General features: G+C 39.5%; 1 protein-coding gene across 1 annotated transcript in view; it reads right to left on the reverse strand.

Annotated features, from left to right (window-relative positions):
• LOC310951498 (protein diaphanous homolog 3-like) overlaps positions 1 to 23,933 on the reverse strand; it is a 176,826-nt gene that overhangs the window by 67,256 nt on the left and 85,637 nt on the right. The window contains exons 24-25 of the mRNA XM_083919754.1: positions 16,201 to 16,327; positions 11,688 to 11,850 (exon numbers count right to left, since the gene is read on the reverse strand). Of these exons, the coding sequence (XP_083775880.1) occupies positions 11,688 to 11,850; positions 16,201 to 16,327 (290 nt within the window). The remainder of the gene's footprint in view (positions 1 to 11,687; positions 11,851 to 16,200; positions 16,328 to 23,933) is intronic.

Consider the following 23,933-nt stretch of genomic DNA (forward strand, 5'->3'; position numbering starts at 1 on the left):
AGAACCGGAGATTAAAATGTGCAATGGGCATATTGTACAACATATAAACTATATTTTTAAAGCAGGAACAGCGGATAGTCCATGATCCACAGGGATGCATCCTGCACCCTAACATTTAAAATCCAGAGTCAGGTAAATATACGCATACAGTAAAGTCTGAATACACTTTGGGTTTCACACATTGATATTAAAAGCAGAGCTAGACACTAAAGCTGTTAACTCTTTCATGGACACAGCACTATGTAGACAGGGCAATGCAAGACTATAGTTGCGGTAATACTGCTGACATGGGTGCCTGTATTTCTCGACTGCGGTCAAACCAGCCCTTACTCAAATCTCCATGGTCAAATCAGCAGACTCTACAACTGTGCATCCATACTGACAATTCTATTAAAGTCATTCAAACGGCCCATATGGAACTGACAGAGAACTTAGGAGACTGATGGCAGATTCACTGAGTGTTAAATAGTTTACTTTATTTAACCAGGAGTAAAAGACTCATTAAGACTAAAAATCTAGTTTTCAAGAGTGTCCTGGGGTCCGTTTCACAAAGCAGGTTCAAAAAACTCTGAGTCTAACCCTGAACTCTGAGTTGATCTACTCTGAGATAGGAAACTCTGAGTTTTCGGTTCCAGAACAGCAGATTTGCGTTAGGTTAATCAACTCCTTTGACCTGGAGTTAAGCGCGTGCACCACAAGTAAAAAAAAGACAGCATCAATGGAGCCCTGATTCGACGAGTCACCGTGGCAACGGGGAAGCGAAGGGCTACGCTACAACTGGAATTGGAAATATTAATGCGCTCATACGGTGAGTTTGAGCAGGTTTACACCGCTGCAGCAGCAAAAGAGAGGGAGACGGTGCGGGAGAGCATTGCGGCTCGGGTCAGTGCATGAGTTAAATGTAGTCCTGTTTTGCAATCACAGTAATATCACAGGGGAAACTGCTTGAGTGGTAGCATATTAATTTATTTAATTTAAGTGCAACCCCGCGGGGGAGAAGCGCACTTGGCAGCAGCTTAAGATGAAATATATAATAAAAACATACAGGTATTCAAACAGGTAAAACATCGGCAAAATCTCACACACAATATCTGCTGTGATATGAAAGCATTACTGGTTGTTAATGTTGGAAATGTAAGGAGGGATGAGATGGACTGTGACATGAAACGGTGTTTCCCTGCCGTGAAATGCACCCCTCGCATTATAGGTGATATTCTGGATCAGAAGGCTGTTGTTTCCACCTATAGGAGTAGTTTATATACCGGTAACCCAATTAAAAGCACACACTTTTGAACCTATGAATTGCAAGAAAAGCTGGGATTTTATTTAGGAAACGCTGAGCCAAATACATTCAACTTGCTCAAAAAATCCATTTCATTCATTTTGTAATTATGGCTGCAGTATATTAAGGACGTCAATGCGCGGTCTGATAATCATCTCCCGACGAATATTTAATTATCTGCGTAGTATTGCTGCAGCTTCATCCACGGGATCGTTATCAAAAGGACACGCCATGGCAGTGAAATAGTTCCGACATAATATAACTTCTAATGTCTGATGTTTGAGGTGATTTTCTGAAAAACAGACAGAACTATACTTCGCCAAAACTCGCCCGCTGAATGAATGAATGAGGAAATCAAATACCGTGTGTGGCTGAAAGAGGGCGGAGACAGAGAGAAACTCAAGGTTTTCTGAGAAAAACCTGGTCCCGACCAGGTTAGTTTCAGAGAGCATGTTACCATGGTAACTGACCGAGAGGTTCAGTTACCTCTCTTTGTGAAACAGGCTAGAGTTACCCCTCTCTCTCTGGTTTGAGTTACCTCCCTTTGTGAAACGGAAAACTCAGAGTTTCCCTCATTTCAGGGTTAACAGACTCAGAGTTTTCACTAAACCTGCTTTGTGAAACAGGCCCCAGGTCAACACAGGCAACAACACAAATTTCACAGTTTAAGTCACAACACAAACATAGATACAATTACAATAATAAGTAGGCAACTTTACTGGATATAATTATTAACCATGAACTTGGAATTTAATTAGGAAATCAAAATGTGTTAAGTACCACTTTCGAAAAAAATTTGATTCCACTTACTGCATTGCAGTATCATTGTATCTGATTGGAATGACTAACATTTGAGAGAGAATTTCTTGCAACGCAATTAAGTAAATATTAAAATATCCTACATGCATATACAATTCCATTTCTTTTTTAGGGGAAAATGTAGTTTGACTCAAATGATGTTACATTATAACCTGACTCTTCGCCAGATGAATTCTGTTCCGCTTTGCTTCACTCATACATCTGGGATCGCTCCATAGGAAAGTGATTTCAGGAGGCTGGGCCTTATCAAAAACCCTTGCATATGATTGGATGAACCACTTGTCAGTCATCTTCATTGACGTGCTACTTCAACCACTCACATAGAAACCAACTTGTGACGCTGATGGGAGCGACGCAGGGAAAAGCCAAACTCGGTCGGGAGAAGTGTTTGAACATCGTTTCCACCACCAAAAGCCTTCAGAGCCGTTCTTTGGTATTATTTTAAAGAAGAAATATTCGCTTAATTGGACAGCACGGATGAAATAGCAGCATCAATGTTGACGCCTGCTTCCTCGATGCGAGCCGCCATCGTTTCTCTGCTACGTCACATCTATAAAACCCCTGCCCAGCGGTCCTGATTGGCTCAACCACCCGAAATCACATTCCTATGGAGCGATCCCAGATGGTTGAGTGGAGCTAGGCAACGAGTCAACGCGGAACGGAATTCATCTGGTGAGAGTCAGGCTAGTAACATTAAGGAATAGAAACTTCTACTGACAGTCAAATCCAATAAGGGTAAAACATATTTCTTTTTTTTTGTCAGGCCTCTCTGTTCATAAAGCACAACAATACAATGTAGGAAAATATAATAAATAGGTGCAGATATTTCTATCAAAAACAAGAGAACTGCAAACACAACTTAACAATGTCTCCTAATTTGTTACACTCTGATGACCAAAAAATGATTGGTGTGGAGCTTGCAGCATTGTATACTACTCACTGTTCAAATACAAGTCTTGAGTTTGGATGAGCTTGTATAACCTCTGTTGAGACTGTGAGCGAGCACCAGTGGTTGCTATGGGAAATAAAATAGCCTTAGATATTATTGACAATTTCATAACCTAATTTAGTCAACTTCTAAGCTTGTCAAAAATGTAATTAATTCCATTCTGCCCGTCTATGAAGAATTATTTCATAGGTATACTATCAACCATACATCAACCACTGTGGGCAGAGGCTCTATAATCCTTGTGCCAAAGGGGTGTTAAACTGATAGTGTCGATGGCTCAATAATGCCACAGCCAAGACAGACTGCATATGATTTAATAGAGTGCAAGCATGATTGCCACCCTGATCAATAGCGATCACTTAAAGAAAGGGAGTCGAGGCTTTTATCAAACACCCAGCTTCTCATCCTTGTCTCCTCTTCTCTTGTATTATTCACACAATGCGGCTTAACAGGCCGGTCAGTAGAAGAATAGTAATGCCCAACCAACATACTACAGTGGCACATTAAAGAGGGGCAGTCACTTATGAGGCACACTGAAAGCCTCTTATTAAGTCTGCATACAAGTGACCATAGGCCATGTTCGCCTTTTTCACAAGACATTTTGACAGTTGTAAAAGCACAGGTGTAACTGAACTGAACTCATGATGACTGAATTCAATTTACTGTAGCTGCTTTGATTTCAGGTTTCTTGTATGGTGCATGCTTAATGATCATAACACACTAGAATGGAGCCATTCTTCTTGTTAATAGAAACACATTCTTACCTACTGTAAAAAGACAAAATGTATGTTGTGAAAAAGATCCTTTGCTGAAAATAATATTTTGAACTTTAAAATCAGTGTAGTTGATTCGGCATCAACAAGCCACAGGAAATAAAGAGAAACCACAACAAATACACACTGACTATATAGAGAACACAAAAAAACTGGTCTTAATGCACCAAACGCTGGACTGTTTCCCATCTCAATCCACAGCAAGACAGCAGAACAGGTCAAAACATTTGAATACCATAATCTCATCTTGGATCAACACGTCACCGATATCCACAAACAATCGCAGCAGAGATTACATGTCAGCTGTAAACTTTCTATTGTCCACCTCCTTTTGTTATTTTACAAAAGCATAACCCAGCCCATCCTGCTGTACTGTTCCAGCTGTTTCTACAACCTGCTCACCATTTCTAACACAAACAAATTCACCAAGATGTTGCCTCTAAATTATCCACTCCCCCACAACCAACATCTCAGATCTTAACGAAGGAGCCATCATCCGCCTTGCCCTCACCATTGTCAATGACACCTCTGTATCCACATTTCCTCCATCTGGCTGCAGATACAGGACTCTGAGGTGTATCTGCTGATGTATTTTTCCATGTATATTGCCCATATGGATGTAACAGACTGAAAACAAATTTCCCCTAAGGGACACTATCTATATGTCTATCCACAGTATATGTCTATCTATCTGTTTCCTATTTTTCTTATTCATACATAGACCACAATGAGATTCTAACTTGCTGGCAGCTTAGCAGGGATATATGACTTAAACAACAGTTCTCTAGGCCCACTCACATAAAAAGAAAATGGCAGTTAACAACACTGATGTGCACCACTCAGCAGGTTTATACAATTTCAGGAGAAGAGGAGAGTGCTGAAGAGGATGGGAAGAAGGGCACGGCGAATACCAAATGACTGAGACACACTGAAGCTGTTCAGAGCTCTATTTTTAAAAGAAACCAAGTCCTCAAAAAAATCAACTTTGATTTGATGTAATGATGAAATGCCAGTTGCTTGTGGCAACCACGGATTCACAACTTACTATATTCATAATGTGCAATCTGGTAAATTACAGGTAGAGAATGAAGAAAAGGAAAAAGTTAGAACAAGAATACTGACACATAATACATTTTCAATAAGGAACAATTAATTGATCCTAGGTTAGTAGTCAGCTCAGCTGTGATATAGGCCTGATGTGAACATAGTCAAAACTATGACACTCTTCCGCCTCTTCATCATCAAGCAGCTCTCTCATTAAAAAGTCAAATTAAATTACTACAACAGAATGTAAACATACTTGCACTCAAACTGCCACACAGAGCTGCTGCTACCCTTAATCCGAACTAAGGGTTGCTGTCCATATTTCTTACGGAGAGCAACTAGCCAGTGTTGTCGACTTATTTACAACAGCCTCAGAGATTAAAAGACTAAAAAAGACATGTAATTAGTTAATCTTTTGTTTAAAATAGAAAAGTGTAACGCAACAAGATTCCATACAACCGTTTGATGCAAATGACAACTGTACGATGAAAAACTGCAGGCCAATATTGTACAGTCCATGTTATCTTAAGACGGTTAAGTTTTATATAATTTCATTAAACAAGAGTGTACAGTCATGTAAGCTAGTTAGTTATACTTTGGCAAGGAGGTGCATGTTTTCAGCTAAATGATAACGCCAGTATTAACAAGGTATAATGTTCACCATTTTAACAATCTTAGCATTGTTAAAAATAGTTTCATGTCAATTTTTCCTGAATAAACATTGGTTGATGATGAGATTTGCATGTTAGCATGCTAACTTTGAAAATTGGCGATACACACACAGTACATTTGAGGATGGGAAAGTCACTAGTATTGCAGGTAACCAAATGACTGATGCCTGATCAAAGGTAAGGAGATTCAAATTATTACAATGACCATGAATGCCCAGAACAAATATAACAATTCACATAATAACAAGCTAATTGGATCTGAAATCATGAACATCTGTACATTTTTCCCCCAATCCATCAAGTAGAAGATGAGCTATTTCACTGAATAAGTAAAAACTTTGACCTGCTGGTAGCACAAGAGGAAAATAATAATAAGGATTCAATCTATCTGTTCTTTAAATTGTGGTGTAACGCCCCTTCAAACTACTATTTCAAGGTAGTTTTACTGCTTTCCTTATAATGAAAAGGTATCTTATTTAAGAAAGAAGTGATGGTAAAAGAGTTCACAGGTTTGGCGATTGTTATTTGTTTTGTTTGACAGAGCATTTGGACCCAGAAATAGTACTTTGAAAGGGTGTATTGTCAGACTTAGAGACAGGATATGGGTTTCCACCCAATAATTATGACTGTATTTAAATTTGAACCGCAAATGTGAACCTCATGGTTGCACTACAGAAGTGTCAGGGCACCAAAGTCAGTAGCATTCCTCCCTTTGAGATCATGAATGTCTGTACAAATTTTCATGACAATGAATGCTGAAGTTTGAGTTATTTCAGTGGCTATTTCTGGCAGGCAGACTGATAAACCAATTGACATTGCCATTCCTAGTGAATGAAAAATAAGTGGCAGGTGGTTTCAATAATATGGCTATGCAGATCTACAGAAGTCTTAAGAGGCAAAAGTACATCTTATTTAAAAAACTGGACCATCTACTGCTGCCAGCAGCTAGGAAACTATTATTAGTCAATATTAGGTCAATACAACAAGTGGGCCTGTTTATGAGAGGATCACTCTTAAGCTTCACAAAGAGAATAGAACAGGAACAATAGCAGCTAAAGACCATTACATCAAAATATCCTTGTTAAAACAAAAAATTATATGATCACAGGCAGCACTAAAGAGCTATGCTGTCTTCTTAAATCAAAGAACCAATTAGAAATAAGAGAATAATAACATAGACAGAGTCAGCATGCACATTAAGTACAGTTACATAAAAAGTTCATTTTAAGAACAGGCAAGGCAGATATAAATTTGTTTAGAATATGAATTCACTTAATACAAATTTATCTATTATTAACTTATGCAAAATAATACTCAAGGAACATTGATTTTGATATATAGTAAAGTGTCTGATCTACAAAAAGATGAAGAGTCATCTGATTTTAGCCTTCTGACAAAGCTTTCGTTTTTATGTACTGTTGAGCTGAAGGAGAGAAAGAGGTAAAAAGAGAGAGAGAGAGAGTACCGCTCTCTGAGGAAATTGCCCTCCGCTCTCCTTCATCACTGCAGGTCTGCTTCCCCCTCCTCCTCTCCTGGATGTCCGCCATTAGACACGCTCAATTGGATTCCTGTCAGATGTGCGGCCTCGCCCTGGGTCTCCTTCCTACGGGTGACTGAGCATGCTGTACGTGTGTGTATGAGTGTGTGTGTCCATCTTTGTGTGTGAAAAAGCTAAGCAGCTTTCCCTATAAAAAACTGCTAACACAAAATGACAAACGCACACAAACAAACATGCACACACACATACACAGTTCAAGGCTCACTTCGCCTCAGGCAGTGGTCTAGAGACAGCGCGCACCTATTAGCATGGGCCTTGGCACAGCAGGGTAAATGCTGACACAGATTTGACCGAGAGGTTATGGGGCTGAGATTTACTGTGTGCCTATGTTCATTGACCTAGCCTTGGCTTCTCCCAAGATATGTCTGTGATGTGACCATTTGAACAAATTGCTGACCGAATACTGGGGAATAAAAAGCTACCTTGGGAGTTCTGACCAAATAATGCTCGTCATTATAACAATTGGCTTGTTCACCTTTGACTGGCAGAGTCATTAACTGTCATGTTTGATCAGAACATAAATGCTACAGCACAATTCAAATCTTAACCAGCTAAAATTAAAGGGATTACAACTGCAATATGAGAAATGATCTTGCTGATAGCATTGTCGATATATTCTTCTCCCTATTAAGAATTGGCATTAAACGCATGCTTGCAACATACTGCTTTTTGTATCATTCACTCTGGGTCTGATTCATATCTGAACACAGATAGTGATGCCACTGGATTGTGGCTTTTAAAGAGAGGAAAATAATTACACTGCAGAGAAGTCCAGGGATCAATAGCAGGTGAAAACAATAAGAGAAAAAGGAACAGACAGGCTAAAAGCAAAGCATCTGGGAACCTTTCTTTTGGATTTTCTGTGTCCCTCTAAGCCTGTGAAGAGAGAAGACTATGTAGATACTGTAGAGATAGATTCAATGCCACATACTGCAGTCAGCATCAGGATATGTGGCAACTAAGTGTTATGATGTGAATGAGGAAAAGATGGCAGGAATAATGACATATCTTGTGCCTCAATGGAAAACGCTGTTTATTGTACATGTAGAGCTGAGTATAGATCATCATGTGAAAGTTAGACACCGTAAATGTGGTTTGAACTCGTTAGCAGTTGGCTAAAACATTGGTACCAAATCCGACAGGGCAGTGCCTTTTCTTCAATCTATACACTGTATTGGGATGTTTACAAAAGGACTACAAAAAAAATATTAGTTGACTTATTTAGAGCGGTTTAGTCTTGTTAGACTTACACCTGTCTAGACCCCAAGACCTCAAGCATGTCATAGATGATTTTTACTTGTGCATTGAAGCAACAGATGTTCTCATTTTAATCTATGCAGCAGTCTGCATCGGCCCCGTGCAGGCCCGCATCTTAGCTGCATCTCACAGACGTAAACGCAATCTGAAGCTTTCATTTATTTGAAAACGCAAGGTTCATGCTTAATAAAACTATTTCTTCACTAAATTACTACAATGTACTACATATCTCTGGGTTTTATATCTATTTTATTACTTAAAGTATTAAACGTTTATCATGTACCTTTATTTTCTTTCCACAATCTTTCAAAATACCCCCTGGCCAAAGCCCCAGTTATACCCAACCAGGTAACCTGGGTTAAAATGCATGAAATGTGTACATCAGGCACACAACAACTACTCTCCGTGAAAAACACAAAGCTTTGTACAAGAATGCAGAGTACAAGAAAATCAAAAGCAAAGTTAATTGTTGCAGGCAAAAAAAAAAAGAAAAGAGGGATGAAATCCATTTGTGTGTGTGAGGTAGATGTTAAGTTGGGGGCAGGGCAGGAACTTTAGTAGGCTAATTAGCTACTATTATATGTTGCACCCAGTGGCCTGTGCCACTAATCCTGCTGATTAAACACAGTGGGTCTCCACAGCTCACAGTAGCGCCAGACTGATAAGGCCACAGAGCTCAGTGATGACAAAAATGTCTGGGTAAGACTGGACTACATAGAACTGGCACTGTTCTTCTTTGCATTAAACCACAAGACACTGATGTGAGAATCCCAAGAGAAGTTGAGGTTCTGTCTTGATGCAGCCATTAGATAAAAATAGTAAAAGTTTAAAATCAACACATTCATAAATACAGACACTGTAAAGCAAGCCTATATTTCCAATTGTTTGATAAATCCACCTTCATTGCTGTCAGCTTCTCACCCAGAAGCCTGGATTGTTAACTACTACAACTGACTGGCAGACCACAGCACATGTGCTTGCAACACTGTGTTGGGCAGAGTGGTCAGCAACACTTTGGAAGGTTCTGTTGACTGCTACAGAACCTTCCAAAGTTTTCTGTTGACTGCTACAGTTAGATGTATTACCAAGGGTGAAGAGTTAGTTGTGGTTCTAAGGACGGCTATGTCACCAGTGACCCCCCAAAGTGTTTCCATCCAGGCAGTAAGAGTGGACATGGAGGAACACTACAAGTGCTTGGGAGTTTACACTGACAGTAAATTGGACTGGACTGAAAACACTGAAGCCCTCTACAAGAAAGGCCAGAGCTGTCTCTATTTTCTGAGGAGGTTGAGGTCATTAACATATGCCAGACAACGCAGATGATGTTTTATTAGTATCTGGTGGCCATTGCTATCCTGTTAGTTGTTGTGTGCTGGGGAAGGAGATTGAGGGTAGCGGACGCCAACAGACTCTTAAACTGATCCACAAGGCCAGTGAATTTGTGGGGGTGGAGCTGGACTCTCTGGCCACGGTGTCAGAGAGATAGATGCTGTCCAAGTTACATGTCATCTTGGACAATGCCTCACACCTACTCCATGACATGCCGGTCAAGCACAGAAGTACATTCAGTGCAACCACAGAGGGCCACAGGAAGTCATTTCTGCCTGTGGCCATCAAACCTGTCAACTTTTCCCTCAGTGTCAGACACTCAGTCAATAGACTGGCTTTTAGACTCATCACTTTCACCCGTCAACAACTAACATCATAGTGTATTTACAATTTATATTTCCAACTGTGCAATGACTGCACACAAATTGGCATGTAACAATATTTTACTTTTAGGTGTAGTTGCTTAATATATCTATCAGCCACAATTTCAGTACATTTTTTAAACAGCAGCCAATACATTTCTGGTGAACAACTGCAACATGAGATAAAGGCTGCATTAATTAGCCACCCAATTTGCAATCAGATGTAAACGTTTATAGTAATATGTCAATCTTTAACTCACACAAAAGGCCAAAAAGAGACTTGTTGCGGCCCCTTTTATGTCCATTCTGGATTTTGGTGATGAATGCATCCGAACAATGCCTACATATGGTCGATACTGTGTACTATGGAGCACTGAAATTTATCACAAATCTAGAAGCTCTTCTTCATCATTGTTCCTTGTATGCTCGGGTTGGATGGTCGGCCTTGTCCATCTGTACACTCAACCATTGGCCTATTCTTAGTAATAAGGCTGTACTTGGACTGCTTTCTTCTTACATCCTTCAAAGAAGTATTAGAGGTTATTGTCTTTGTTCCCAGGAACCTATTCCTTTTAAGCCTGTGAATGTTCTCATTCGTCCAGGTCATCGTTATCCTCAAAGCAATTTCAGTCAAAAAAAACAACTGGACTGGTTGTTTGTCTAGGAAGACGTTTCACCTCTCATCCAAGAGGCTTCATCAGTTCATGTACGCATCTGACCAGGCTGGGACTGGTCCAACTAACTGGTGTGGAGATCCAGGTATTTAACCTCTCACAAGGCCGATGATGTCACTGAAACCCTTTGTGCTCCAAGTGCCCACGCCCGTCGTCTCAGACCCCCCCCCCCTCATCGCTAAACAGAGGAGGGGGTCTGAGACACCACTTATCTCCAATTTACAATGCCGCCCTTTCATCCCTTCCCAGGAGATTCAACAATCTAACCTCAAAGGACAACTGTTCACACATGGCCCGGGTGACCCCAACGACTGTCGTTCAGACTCAATAGAGCACTAACGACGTCGAAACCAACTGCCCACCACCGACTGTCACTCTAACGACGGGCGTGGGCACTTGGAGCACAAAGGGTTTCAGTGACATCATCGGCCTTGTGAGAGGTTAAATACCTGGATCTCCACACCAGTTAGTTGGACCAGTCCCAGCCTGTTCAGATGCGTACATGAACTGATGAAGCCTCTTGGATGAGAGGTGAAACGTCTTCCTAGACAAACAACCAGTCCAGTTGTTTTTTGACTGAAATTGCTTTGAGGATATTCCTTTTAACAGTCCCTAAAATGCATATTGAACCAGAAAAAGGGCATTAAAGTTTGCTGCTCTGTCTGATTGGAACGAGTTACAAAACTACCTAAATCTTCGGGAGTTGGTTTCATTGGACACATTTAAAGTGATTCTAAAAGACTTGGAAGCCGTCACATGTGGCTGTAGATGTTTTGAATGTTGAATTATGTTTTGATATCTTAAAATATGTTATTTCTTACTTGTTTCCATTCAATTATTATGTTTGTGTGCCTTAAACTATGTTATTTGTGCTGCTGCCTGTCATTGCCAGGACACTCACAAAACATGCTAAAAAAACAAAGTTTTCCTGCTTCTCTTATGGGTCCATCTAGTTTACAGTATACTCACAGTGAACATGGTACGGAAGTTGCTGAGATCAGTAAACAGCTCCTCCACAGAGGTCTTCTTGGGATCGATGGCAAAGTACTCCAGCATGTTCTGATATAGCGTCTCCATATTGCTGTGCATTATCACCAGCTTGTCATACTGCTCCCTGGCGACCTTGCTGAAGCTGTGAGGGTTGCGGTCAAGGTCACCAACGAAATATCACATAAGTGTCAATTGCAGCAAGTATACTACTTGCCCATTTGTCAGCAATACAGGAGTGTAAAAGAGAAAGCATTAACATGTTTTATTGTAAGGATTTGAAGTTGGAAAACAGATTGTAATAATTGTAAATTGTGATGATGGCATTAGGAGCTCTGACACTGTCAGTCAGGTTACTACTACTGTGTCAGCTGATATGACCTCCTGCAGCCTACAGCATCTGTGACTAATGTTTGGCTGCTGGTGTGTTGATTTAGTTGGCACGCACAATATAAAATACCAATATATATAAATAAATTAAAAAAAAATATTCTACTTGGAGCCCAAAATCCACACAGGGGCAGATTTTCCTGCACTCAAAATTCAATAACTTCAACCTTCTCTACCACTGTCATTTCAAAGCCCATCCAATCAGATTATACTTAACTGAAAAGCTTTCAGATTATTTTAGCACAAATTTCACAGTCAATGTAAATTCAGCATGTAATGAGTGCTCTGAGCACTGGTTATGTACCTAATGTGGCAGCAAGCACAGTCTTAGTCTTCGTATGCCTTTAAGGCTAACTGTGGACTCACAAAATGTCCTTTCACCTCAAAATGTCCAAAAAGTATTGTCAAGAGCTGGTCCACAGAGACATGGATATATTCAACAACAGACAGAGATCTACTGTTTCAGATTGCTTTTACAGTGGTCTGTAAACTGACTAGCATAAAAGATTGACCAGCATTAAAAGGTCCTCCTGATTAAACCCAGCAAACCAAAGGACAACTCTGCTATAATATACTGTAGATGTGTTTGTGGATGTGTGATTATGAGGAGGTAATGTTTGTGTCAACATAAGCTGGAGAGAAGTCAGTTCCAGACCAAAGTGAGTGGGAAAGGGAGAGCACTTACACACATTCTGCCAACTACCAGAGGGCATACAGTTAGGAAAGTCTACTTTAAGTCACCACACAAACAGGAAGTCTGAATTTGCAGTTCAGAAATAATTTCATATGCTATATTGTTAGCGCTGTTACATTTGTTTTCAGTGTAAACTAATCTGTTTCTTTTAAAGTCTAGATTACCTTTCTTTGCAAGTCAGTGAAAAAAGAAAAGTATGTGTCCCTAACCAGCAGTTCTGCTAATGACCCCAACAACCTGGTCTAATAGCAGATAAGAAGCAAAAGTGTCTCTGTGTGAGTGTGCAGTAGCCTCGCTGGCTCCTATTGTGCGTCCTTCATTATAGCTCAATTGATGGGCTTTTTTGACATCTGGACTATTGAATCTGGCTGAGGATGGGACTACTCATACACAGTTGGGTAAATTCTGTTCAGTAGGCACTGCTCCAAGATGGACTTGTCAGGATTTTTTTTCCAAGCCAGGAGCTAGGAGAAAGAGGTATGAGGAAAGTCTGAGCTGGTGATGGAAAGCAAAGTAGAAAAGAAGAAAAAGAAAAAAGCTGAGAGCTGGGGTTGAGCATCATGTGGTGCAAAAGATTTCCCGCTCTCCGGATTCTCTCCCTATTCCAGAGAAATCAGTGGATTGTAGCTCATTCTCAAGAATTTCTGTCCGCTCTAGCATTCTTATTACAGACCCTGGATGGAATGATGACTGTTGCCAGTATCCATCAGAAGTTGTCATCATATGTAAGATTTTAACATGACTGTATACTCAATTCATTTCAAGAAGCTTCTTTAGGATGAGCAGTGGAACTTCAAGTATGAAAGAGAAAATCCCCTGCCTTTTATCAAGCACTTAAAAGATACAACTGAGTAATGTTAAGTAAATGTCAGTATTCTGAAATGTGAGATAATAAAAAAATGGCCAGGCCAAAATTCCCTTTGAAGATCTTGATTATACTAACACGACTTACCAATATTTATTAAAAACTTCCTTTTAGTATAGATTAATAAAGGAACTGGGTTCAGAGTCAGAAACATTGCTGTGGAGGTGAGTACACTTCGTTTTTGTTTTGCTTTAAAAACCATTCTGTGCAACAAATGAAGTCAAAATGAATCTATACCTGCACTGTAACGACGATATCATTTGTGTAATGTATTACAAAATACTTAAAATTTAATTTAGTTAATTTAAAGGTGAACGAAAGTCACATAACTATGTTGTGTCAATAAGTAAGGAACATATTTCAAAAATACTACGTGTAATTTCCAGGTTGTAGATACAGGCTGTGATAATTAATTAGGCTACCAATCAAACACTGCAGTGGTTCTGCTGCCTGACCCAAAAAAAGCTGATTAAAGATTGCTTTTTGACTGATGTGGTGGCTATACATTTAAAACAAATATGAGCAGTGTTGAGTGTGTGACTTGCATATGGATGGCCAAAGACACTACTTTCTAGGAATTTGTTGGTAACACAGTTAAGCCTGATTAGGGTGTGTCTAGCTTTCTCTTGGTCTCTTTGGCAAAAAAACGTGAGCCTTGATGCTCAGTGTTTTCTTTTTTATGAGTAACAAACAGTGACTATACCTTATAACATTCCTTTTACTTTTTGTTACAATTTAGTTTTATTCATTTTCAGTACTGTCTACACAAATGGTGTCCATATTGTATTTGTTTATAAAGTAATTTAGCCCTATATTTTAACTTGCACTTTTTATTTGTCTTAGACGTCTGTTATTGATGTGTACATGACAAATAAAGAACATTTCAGTTTAAACATTGTGTGCAAGGCACCTGGAATTGGATAGCAAGGTAGTAAAAGACAGAGCTGTCAAAACCATTCTCAGTGAACCTTTTTGTGTTGTACTCAAGTTCTCTGCTAACTACTGCAGCACAAGCCATCAGTGCCCTAGCTCAAGGCTATTGATCAATACTACACAAAGGAAGCTGGGTACACGGTGTATTATTGAACACACACACTTGCACACCTGGTCTGAGTGATGCCTGTCAACTTGATCCACTGGAACTACTTCAATGGACAGTGAATCATTAACACTGCTGCTGGACAGCTGTCAACAAATGGACCTGGATATTCAAAGAGGACCGTCAAACAGTAGATATTGGATATTTATGTGTTTGGTTTTTATCCGTTTAAGAATTAGAGCTTCTGTTTAAACATTCAAATAAAACAGTCAAATTGAGTACAATTTAATCTATAAGATTAAGTATTGTATTTTGTATATTATTATAGTCATTTGAAATCGTTAACACGTCGCTTCAGAAACCTAACAAACCAAGTGTGTAGTGTAATATTTGAGGAAACGCTAGTGGAACTGTAGTCTATGAAGAGTCATGGTTTGGCATTGATTGGTCATACTGTGAAAGTTTTAAAAATTGGGCTAGTTGGCCTTAGCCCGCTTCATCAATTCATTGCACGCTCGGTGGCTGGCTTTAGTAGGTTGCAAGGCCTATAAAAGAGGCTGAAACACGTCTCTGAGCCATGCGGTATAACACATGCAACTGGAGGTGGGATATTGGAGGGTTACAGCATCCAGACCTAGAAATAAAGGGATGGTTTCAGCTCAGGTGCTCTTTTTGGGTATGCTCAAATGGATAACAGCTGATTACTGCTCTAACTGATACTGCTGCAGGACGAGCGGCAGCTCTCCACAGCAACAGCTGAGACACCATGCCAATATGTAATTGAAATGATTAATAAAATAAAAATAATTTAAATAATATGTTAAACCGACTGGTACTTTTAGTGCAGACTAGCCAGGGTATCAATGTTTAATTGAATAGTTGACTAATGACTGACGAACATACAATGACGAACTTCCTGAAAGGGAGTGACAGAAAGATGCAGGAGGATCCATCCACATTTTACCTCTCTACTCTTCATTTTGAAGTTGAAGTGCGCTTCAAAAAGAGAGCTAAGACACTTTTTATAAAACCGAGGTTGGGATGTCTCCCTTTCTTCTGTGTTTTAACAGCATATTATACCTCTAAGGTTTATTTTATCAAGCAATTGTTGTGTTATCCATAGTGCTTATATGAACACTGGTGAAAATGAAGAATTTGGAAGGAGAGGGATGAAGTTTTTACAAAGCAAGATTTTCAATACCGAATTTCTTTGTTTGAAAAATTGCAGGTGAGTGAGGGTGTCTGGGTTTAAAGTAACTGCAACTAATGAAACAAAGCATGAGTATTTAGTTATGTAAAATGTGAAGGAAATGTGTTTGATAAACCTTAGACTTGAGAGTTCCTGCCCCTTCATACCACAATTTCAGATATGTAACTATGAAAACTTTCTCTTATGCCAGCTTATGCAGCACCACCGTTTTAGATGATAAACGACCAGTTCAAGTAACATTCTTCAATTTAGTTTTCAGAACTTGTGAGTGAGTGAATGCATGCGTCTGTAAAGGATATAGCCATTTTAGTTAGGAACATGTCGTTAGGGTCATCGGGGGAGGAGAACGTCTCCAGGTCTCTCTCCAGCTGCAGCAGCTGCCTCTCCATCTGCCTGAGGCTCTTTTCCAGATTCTCTGCAGACACTGACACACGCACACGCACACGCACACACACACACACACACACACACACACACACACACTTGTTACAGCACACATAAACACACCCATGTGCCAAAGAAATGTGATAGAAAGAAACAGAGACAACAACTCCATTACAGGTGCAATCAAATGCATTATTATTTTCAGACTCTGAAAGAATCACAGAAAAACAACAAACACAAATAATAAGAGAGAAGCCAGTTGTAAAGCATGGTTATTGTGAGCTCACACTGTGCAAGAAACACCTTGAGAATAAACAATGATTGTGTAAAAAAATAAACATCAAGTGAAGGTACATTCAATGTATAGCTTTTTAAAATTCTGTTTGCCTTTTATATCCTATGTGTATGTTGTAAACAATTAACTTGATAAGATAAGAATACAATACGCTTACTGACACACATCACACACTGTAGTGAAAGCAAATACCTGCTATGTTTGCACATGTATTTAAACAGTAGGTGTAGCTTTTCAGTGACAGACCGAAGTATGAAGATGGCTATCAGGATGGCCAAGTAGAAATCTTTCTATGTGCTTCATCTTTTGTCTTCGGGTCTGATCAACAGGTGCATGGATCATGCAGGGGGGAGAGCAGGGGAACACTGAGCCTAACTTTCTGTTAAGTTGGTCATGGCTGACACTTTAAGCTAGTCACTGAATATAGCACATGGCTGAAATTACCCTGATTAGACCCTGCTTGACAAAAAGGCATAAGCTGCTTATTTTTAAGTAGTTTCAAATTTCCCTTGATCCTAATATATGCTTTACAAAAATGAAAAAAAATAGGGAGAGAACTTCAATGTAGCTAAGCTTCTCACTGAATTTGTAGCATAAACCCCATTTACTGATGGGAACATACTGTCTTGGACACACACACTTGTTCACTCTGACATCTTGACTACAAACAAAAATATTTTTTCAAAAAGGCTGCAGAAGGTGAAGGTGTACAGTTTCTATTTAGGGGTTTAATGGAGTGTCTTTTTACTATAGGGGAAGTTAAGCATGTTAATGAACATACGAAGCTGCAGTCATTCACGTGGCTGAGGGGAAAGGCATGTGGCACATCATGCAGCTGTCACACTGATGAAGAAAGAAAGCCAATCACAGAGTACGTTGATGATGATGTCTCATACAGAGCAACATATATTTTTATTTTGGTAAGAAATCACCCTACTAATCATGACGGATTGATTTAAGTAGCGATGGTAACCATAAGTAGAGAAAAAATAATCCTTATATTTTTAGTCTTACAGAAACAATAAAAGAAAATGGGAAGAGACACATCCAGAGCATACAGTAGAGAAACACAGAAACACACCGGCCTATGTGTCATAATACAACCTTTAAGTATGTGTTAAAGTAAACCCTGGCCTTTAACAAGTTTTAAGTTTTACCTGTGACAATGAATGTGCACTACTATTGTGCTGTAACAAAATCCTCCATCCCTCAGTTTTGTAGACTCACATTTAAACTAAAAATCCTGAAACAAAACTGTTAAGATTAAACTACAAAGACAATAGCAAGAATAAAGTGCTAGGTGGAATTCACAAATAAAGGATACTGTATTAAAAGAAGACTTAGTGACACTGCATTAGATTCAAGGTATCTACATTCACAGCATTCACAGTGATAATTGGGTGCAAAGGGATTGTAATCTTCTTGAACAGTCATTTATTGCCGCTCAGGTCCTGTTTTATCATACTGTGGGTCAATGTTGTAAATTAATTATGTTCTTTTGTGACTATGTGTTAACTACTATATGCTGCTATCATGACCAGGTCTTTGTGGCAATGAATTTGCCTTCTTTTTCAATGACAAAATTATAAAAAAAATTAGGGCAAACAGTCAGTGCGTCCACACCAGGTGTAGGACCACCACAGGTCCACCTAATAATTCAAATACCATGGCACATTTTCATGTGATTAACCATAGGACCTTGGAAGACATTATACAACATCTGAAATCCTCCTGCTGCCTCGATAATCTACCAACAGGCCTTTTCAAGGATGTATAAAACTGCATGGCCTCAGATCTTCTCCAGATTGTAAACACGTCTCTTCTTTCAGGTGTCTTCTCACAGGCCCTGAAAACTAATGTTATCAAGCCTTTCTTAATAAAGAATAATTTAGACACTTCACTATGAACAATTATAGACAAATTCATGATAATGAAAAGCTGTTTTGATGTCTTCCAGTCTCATTTTAGACACCAAAGCACTGAGACAGCTCTTGTTAAGTTCTTCAATGACATCAGTTTAAACATCGACAATGGCAAAATTTCAGTCTTAGTATTATTGGATCTCAGTGCTGCATTCGGCACAGTTGATCACAACATATTACTAGACAGTCTGGAAAACTGACACATCTGGCACAGTATTAAAATGGTTTATATGCTACTTGAGGGACAGGGACTACTTTGTGTCTTTAGGAAATTACACATCTGAATGGGCAAAAATTACATGTAGAGTTCCACAAGGCTCTATTCTGAGGCCTCTTCTGTTCAATATCTACATGCTTCCCTGGCTCAGATCATGAAAAACAACTAATATGTTACCACAGCTACACAGACGACATGCAAATTTACATAACAATATCACCAGGCGACTATAGTCCAATACAAGCACTAATTAGATGCATCAAGCAAATCAACGATTGGATGGAGCAGAATTTTCTCCAATTAAACAAAGAAAAAACTGAAATTATTGTTTTTGGAGCCAAGGAAGAACAATTAAAAGTGAACAGCCAGCTTCAAATGGTAATGCTAAAAACCACGGACCAGGCCAGAAACTAAGGTGTAGTCATCGACTCTGACCTGGACTTCAACAGCCACATTAAAACAATTACAAAGTCAGCCTGCTATCACCTAAAGAATATACTGTATCAAGGATTAAAGGACTTTTGTGTCAGCAGGACTTGGAAAAACTTGTCCATGCATTTATCTTCATGAGGCTCAACTACTGCAACAGTGTCTTTGCAGGTCCCCCTAAAAAGTCGATCAGACAGCTGCAGTTAATTCAGAACGCTGCTGCTTGAGTCCTCACTAAGACCAAAAAAGTAGATCATACCACTTCAGTCCTCAGATCCTTACACTTGCTTCCTGTCTGCATAATCAATTATTTCCATACATCTAAACGATGTACAATATAATTAATATGACAAAGGCTTGTCACAAGAGAGGTGGTTTTACATTCCTCTCCTTAAGGAGGAGATGCCTGTGCACACAATTCAAAAGGTATCCTAGGCAAGCTTTTAGTTGGTATGTCACCAATACATAAACCAATCGCTGTCTGAACACCAGCAAAGGAACCTGAAACATCTAGCGCACAGCGGACAGTCAGTACAGAGAGAAAACACACATGTGATTGGTTATCTTGAAGAGCCATTTGCACGCTGCTCTTTCACCTTGGGTAGAAGCTAGGACGTAGTTACCGAAGAGTCTCAACTAACCGCATGTACACGTGGGAATGCAAGTAAGAGCATCGGTGGCCGTTGAAAGGCCAGATGCAAAATTTTTGAGGGAGAAACAGTAGATGTGCTCCCAGCTCCATCGCTGAGTTTCTTTTACTTTCTATGTGCGAAATCCATGTTAAACAAAATATAAATCATAGCAGAGTAGTTTTTAAATACTTCAAAACATGTCTGGAGTGGGACTTTAACCTTTGTGTCTTTTTCGTAAGAGCCTTCTGCATAACCAAGCAACCAAAATCTGCTGAATAAAGGAGGGACAGCAGGTAGAGGTGTAAGAACGCCATATAGACAGACTGTTAAATGATTAAAGCCCAGTGATGCACTGACTGAGGAAAAGAGCAAGGGAAGAGCGAGAACAAAACTAAGAGGGAACTCCTCTTTCTCTTTGCAATCAAAGTTGCAAGCTTTGTTGATGAGGCTATTCCTCATCCTCATCGCTGTGTGTGTGTGTGTGTGTGTGTGTGTGTGTGTGTGTGTGTGTGTGTGTGTGTGTGTGTGTGTGTGTGTGTGTGTGTGTGTGTGTGTGTGTGTGTGTGTGTGTGTGTGTGTGTGTGTGTGTGTGTGTGTGTGTGTGTGTGTGTGTTGGGGGCTGAGTATAGCAGCTGGAATTTTAAGTTATACAAACAGAAGTATGTTTCAAAGCAGATGATGTTCTATATAAACACACACATCTGTTACAAAAAAAATTGCTCTGATGTACGGTGACAAGCAGAGATGGAGACAAAAACTATAAGCGTGTTTGCATGTCTTCTTTGTTCTCTCTGCTCGCCCTGCTCTTGCTTTATCTTTCTGTGTTAAAGCATGAGTGATTTCTATGAGCAGTGGGGCCTGAATGTCTCGTGGGTCCAGAGGGGTTACAGATAGATATAAGATGTTTTCGAAGAATAATAATTGGAATATTTGTAGAGGTCAACTCCCCCATTGACATCCTTTATTACTCTGCCAACCTGCTGTGCTATAAATGAGAATGCATAGAGCATACAACCATGCATACTTGCATACAGTCCTGCTAAACACAGAGCTCCACTATAGATCATCCTTTGATGTATGGAAACTAAGAGAGAAAAAATGCAGATCTGCCTCCTGAGGCCAAAGCCTGACAGACAAGTGTGACTAGACTGATGGTGCCAGAGGCTGGGAACTTGAGAATCCTGGGGCACACACCTATTACATACATAAGAGAAGAGAGAATTTCTGCACACTGTCCTTTTTATTTGTGATAAACTGTATTGAGAAACATTACACTTAGTCCTTACAGTTGCTTTAAAGAAGGTCTAATGAACAAAATGTCTCTCTAAATAAGTTTATGACAAGTGTATGGACATTTTCTCCTATACACCTGTCTACAAAAAATTGACAGTGATCACAGTCAACACCATCACCTACCACATACAAAAAGACACAGAATTGCAAGTTGCATTGTAGACTACTCATTCTATATAGTTTCAACCTGAGGATCATTACTCAAAGCCCAAACTGCATATTCAAGAAACATCTCAATATATTCTTAATGACTCCTTAGGGCCACAAGCCTTGAAGAGAAACTGAACCAAAACAGTCTTTTTCCATCTTTGCAAAATACAGTGTTTGCAGACAGGTCTATTTATACATAGCTTTCCAAGTAAGCAGTGTTTTTGCAGCTGAAAGATGGTATTTGAAGAGTCACGAGCTGAAGTAGCCTGATTGAACACATTAATATGTCTTGCTGTTTGCCTGATCTCAACATCAAGCTCAGCACCACGCCACAAACCATCCTAATTGCCCTGTGTATTGTGCGAGTTTTTGAGAGAACAACATAGAAATTGGAAAGAAAAGGGACAGAGAGCTAGATTGATAGACCAAAAACAGACAGAGGCACATACAAGACAGTTAGCCAGATAGACAGACACAAAGAGATACCGACAGGCAGATACATAGATACATATACATAGAAAATGACAGAGAGGAGCAGCACAAAAGGACGGCTTCTTTGTGTCAGGAGAAATAATGATTGTAGTGCTGAAAATAAGAGGGGCAGACAGACACAAAGGAACCCTGAACTAAGCTGCAGTTTTGCTTCCACGAGACGGGATTGGCAGTGGGGGAGAGGAAGGCAGCGTTACCCACAGTCAACAGAAGCGCAAATCATTACTGCTACCTCTATCCAACCTTGTTTTCATGCTCAAGTAAGCCCTTTGGTTAGTGTCTATGAATGTAATGCAGCCTTTTAGTGGTTCTTCTGGACTCTAGAATGGCTGTCAGATCCAATGAAAAGGAAGCCACTCAAGAGCATGGCATACAAAGAGAAAATGGGATTTGACTTTCTGAATGCTAAATATGAAGAGATGAGAACCTTTGTGTGCAACTCATAATGGTAAAAAACACACAGCGACAGATAGTGATGGAGAAAGAACACTGCATCTATGTGGATGCAAATAAATACTCAGCTCAAGGCCCATGAGGTAGGGAGATTGAAGAGAGATCCAAGCAATGTGCTCTCCATTGATCTTGCTCTTATACTTAAGAGTCTTAAGAGACAAAGGGCTTGTGGACATACAGCAAAGTTGGGAAAAATTAAACACTCAACAGCTGCATCGTTATGTGCATATTATTAATGCATCTACAAAACCTGGAGGAGTCTTTACGGGGAAGAGTCCAAACAATAAAGTCACACATTTCATCTTCACTCTGTTTTCTTTTTTTCCCCTCAACCTTTCCTTCACTCCTTCCTGCTAAATGGAGCAGAGGGTAAAATATTTAGTGCAACAAGAAGACAAGACAGTATGGCTGCACACGTAAACACAGTGTATACAGCGTACTGCTGCTTTCATTTTCGCTATGGCAATATGAATACAAAACTGGACCAAGTCTTGTCTGACCACCCAGTCAGCCCCTGCTTGCCTGTGACGTTTACCATACATTAGATACACCCACTAAACTCTTTGTGTATGTGTGCATGCCTGCGCTTCAAATTAAGCAGAAAACAGTCAATTTGTGGTAAAGCAACACAGAAACTTAAAGTGCAGCCTATTATTCTTCATCCGAGCAGTAGGCATGACCTGGCGTATTCTCTTGAAAAAAAAACCTATAACTCTTGTGAATCTGCTACAGCAAAAGATTAATGTTCATATCAAACAGTAGTGCAGATGAGCAGAGTATAGCACAGATCAAACACTAAAGTGGTAAAATGCAGTGTATGTTTACAGAATCCACAAGCATCTAATCCCAGAATAATCCCCAGAGGGTAACAAAAGTAGAAAGGTAAGACTAAAGCTCAAAGTAAAACAAAGGAATAAAAAAGAAGAATGCTCCATTTCTGTCTAGGTAACATTGTCTACAGTAGGTAGGGCATTCTGTTTATTACATTAAACTCTCTAAACCACATCCTTTAATTTTGGATGTCTCATTACTGCTCAAATGGAGCCTAAACAAACAAATATGAAAGACTAAATCTTATAAATCGTGTTTAGAATTTATAATAATAGAATTTAATGTATCACAATTAAATGTTTTTCTGACCGAACCTCCTTGTCCTCTGGACATTACTACTGTCTTTCTAGCCAGTCTCTGCTCTATGATTATGTTTCAGGAGCTGCAGTAAAAGTACTTTGTTTTGTCTGGACACTGAAGGCTCTCAAGGGTCAGACTTTACAGATATTAAATTAGGCAATGTTATCATGTGATAAGGTTCTTGATATCAGTAGTTTATATGGCAGGACAGCCCACACAGCTCATTATTTTTTCATTAGGCTCACCTTTCCAATCATTTTATCACTGCTATTGTCCATGCCATCACTAATGTTTATGTGAGGCGATACTGCTTTATGGCTCCCAATAAACAAGAGGCAAAAGATTTCTTTCTGAATATCGAGAATATTTTCAGTTGTGCCCTCAGTTGCCTAAACAACATGTTGACATAACACGTTTTTCTCATTTAACTCAAAGCTAAAGAGGCTGGCTTTTTTATTTATTCCAGACAGAGTTTGTAGCAGATGAATGCAAAACAGAGAGGGGAGAAAGTGTCTTGTCCCTTTGTTTGCTCAAAGAATAGAACAACTTAATCACAAATTTAGTATTTGTAAGACAGTTGGCAAAGTCCTGCAGGTAAACATTCGCATGGGATGTTGATTTTACGGAGAGTG

Source organism: Echiichthys vipera (genome assembly GCF_963691815.1).
Source record: "Echiichthys vipera genome assembly, chromosome: 1".
Classification (NCBI taxonomy): Eukaryota; Metazoa; Chordata; class Actinopteri; order Perciformes; family Trachinidae; genus Echiichthys; species Echiichthys vipera.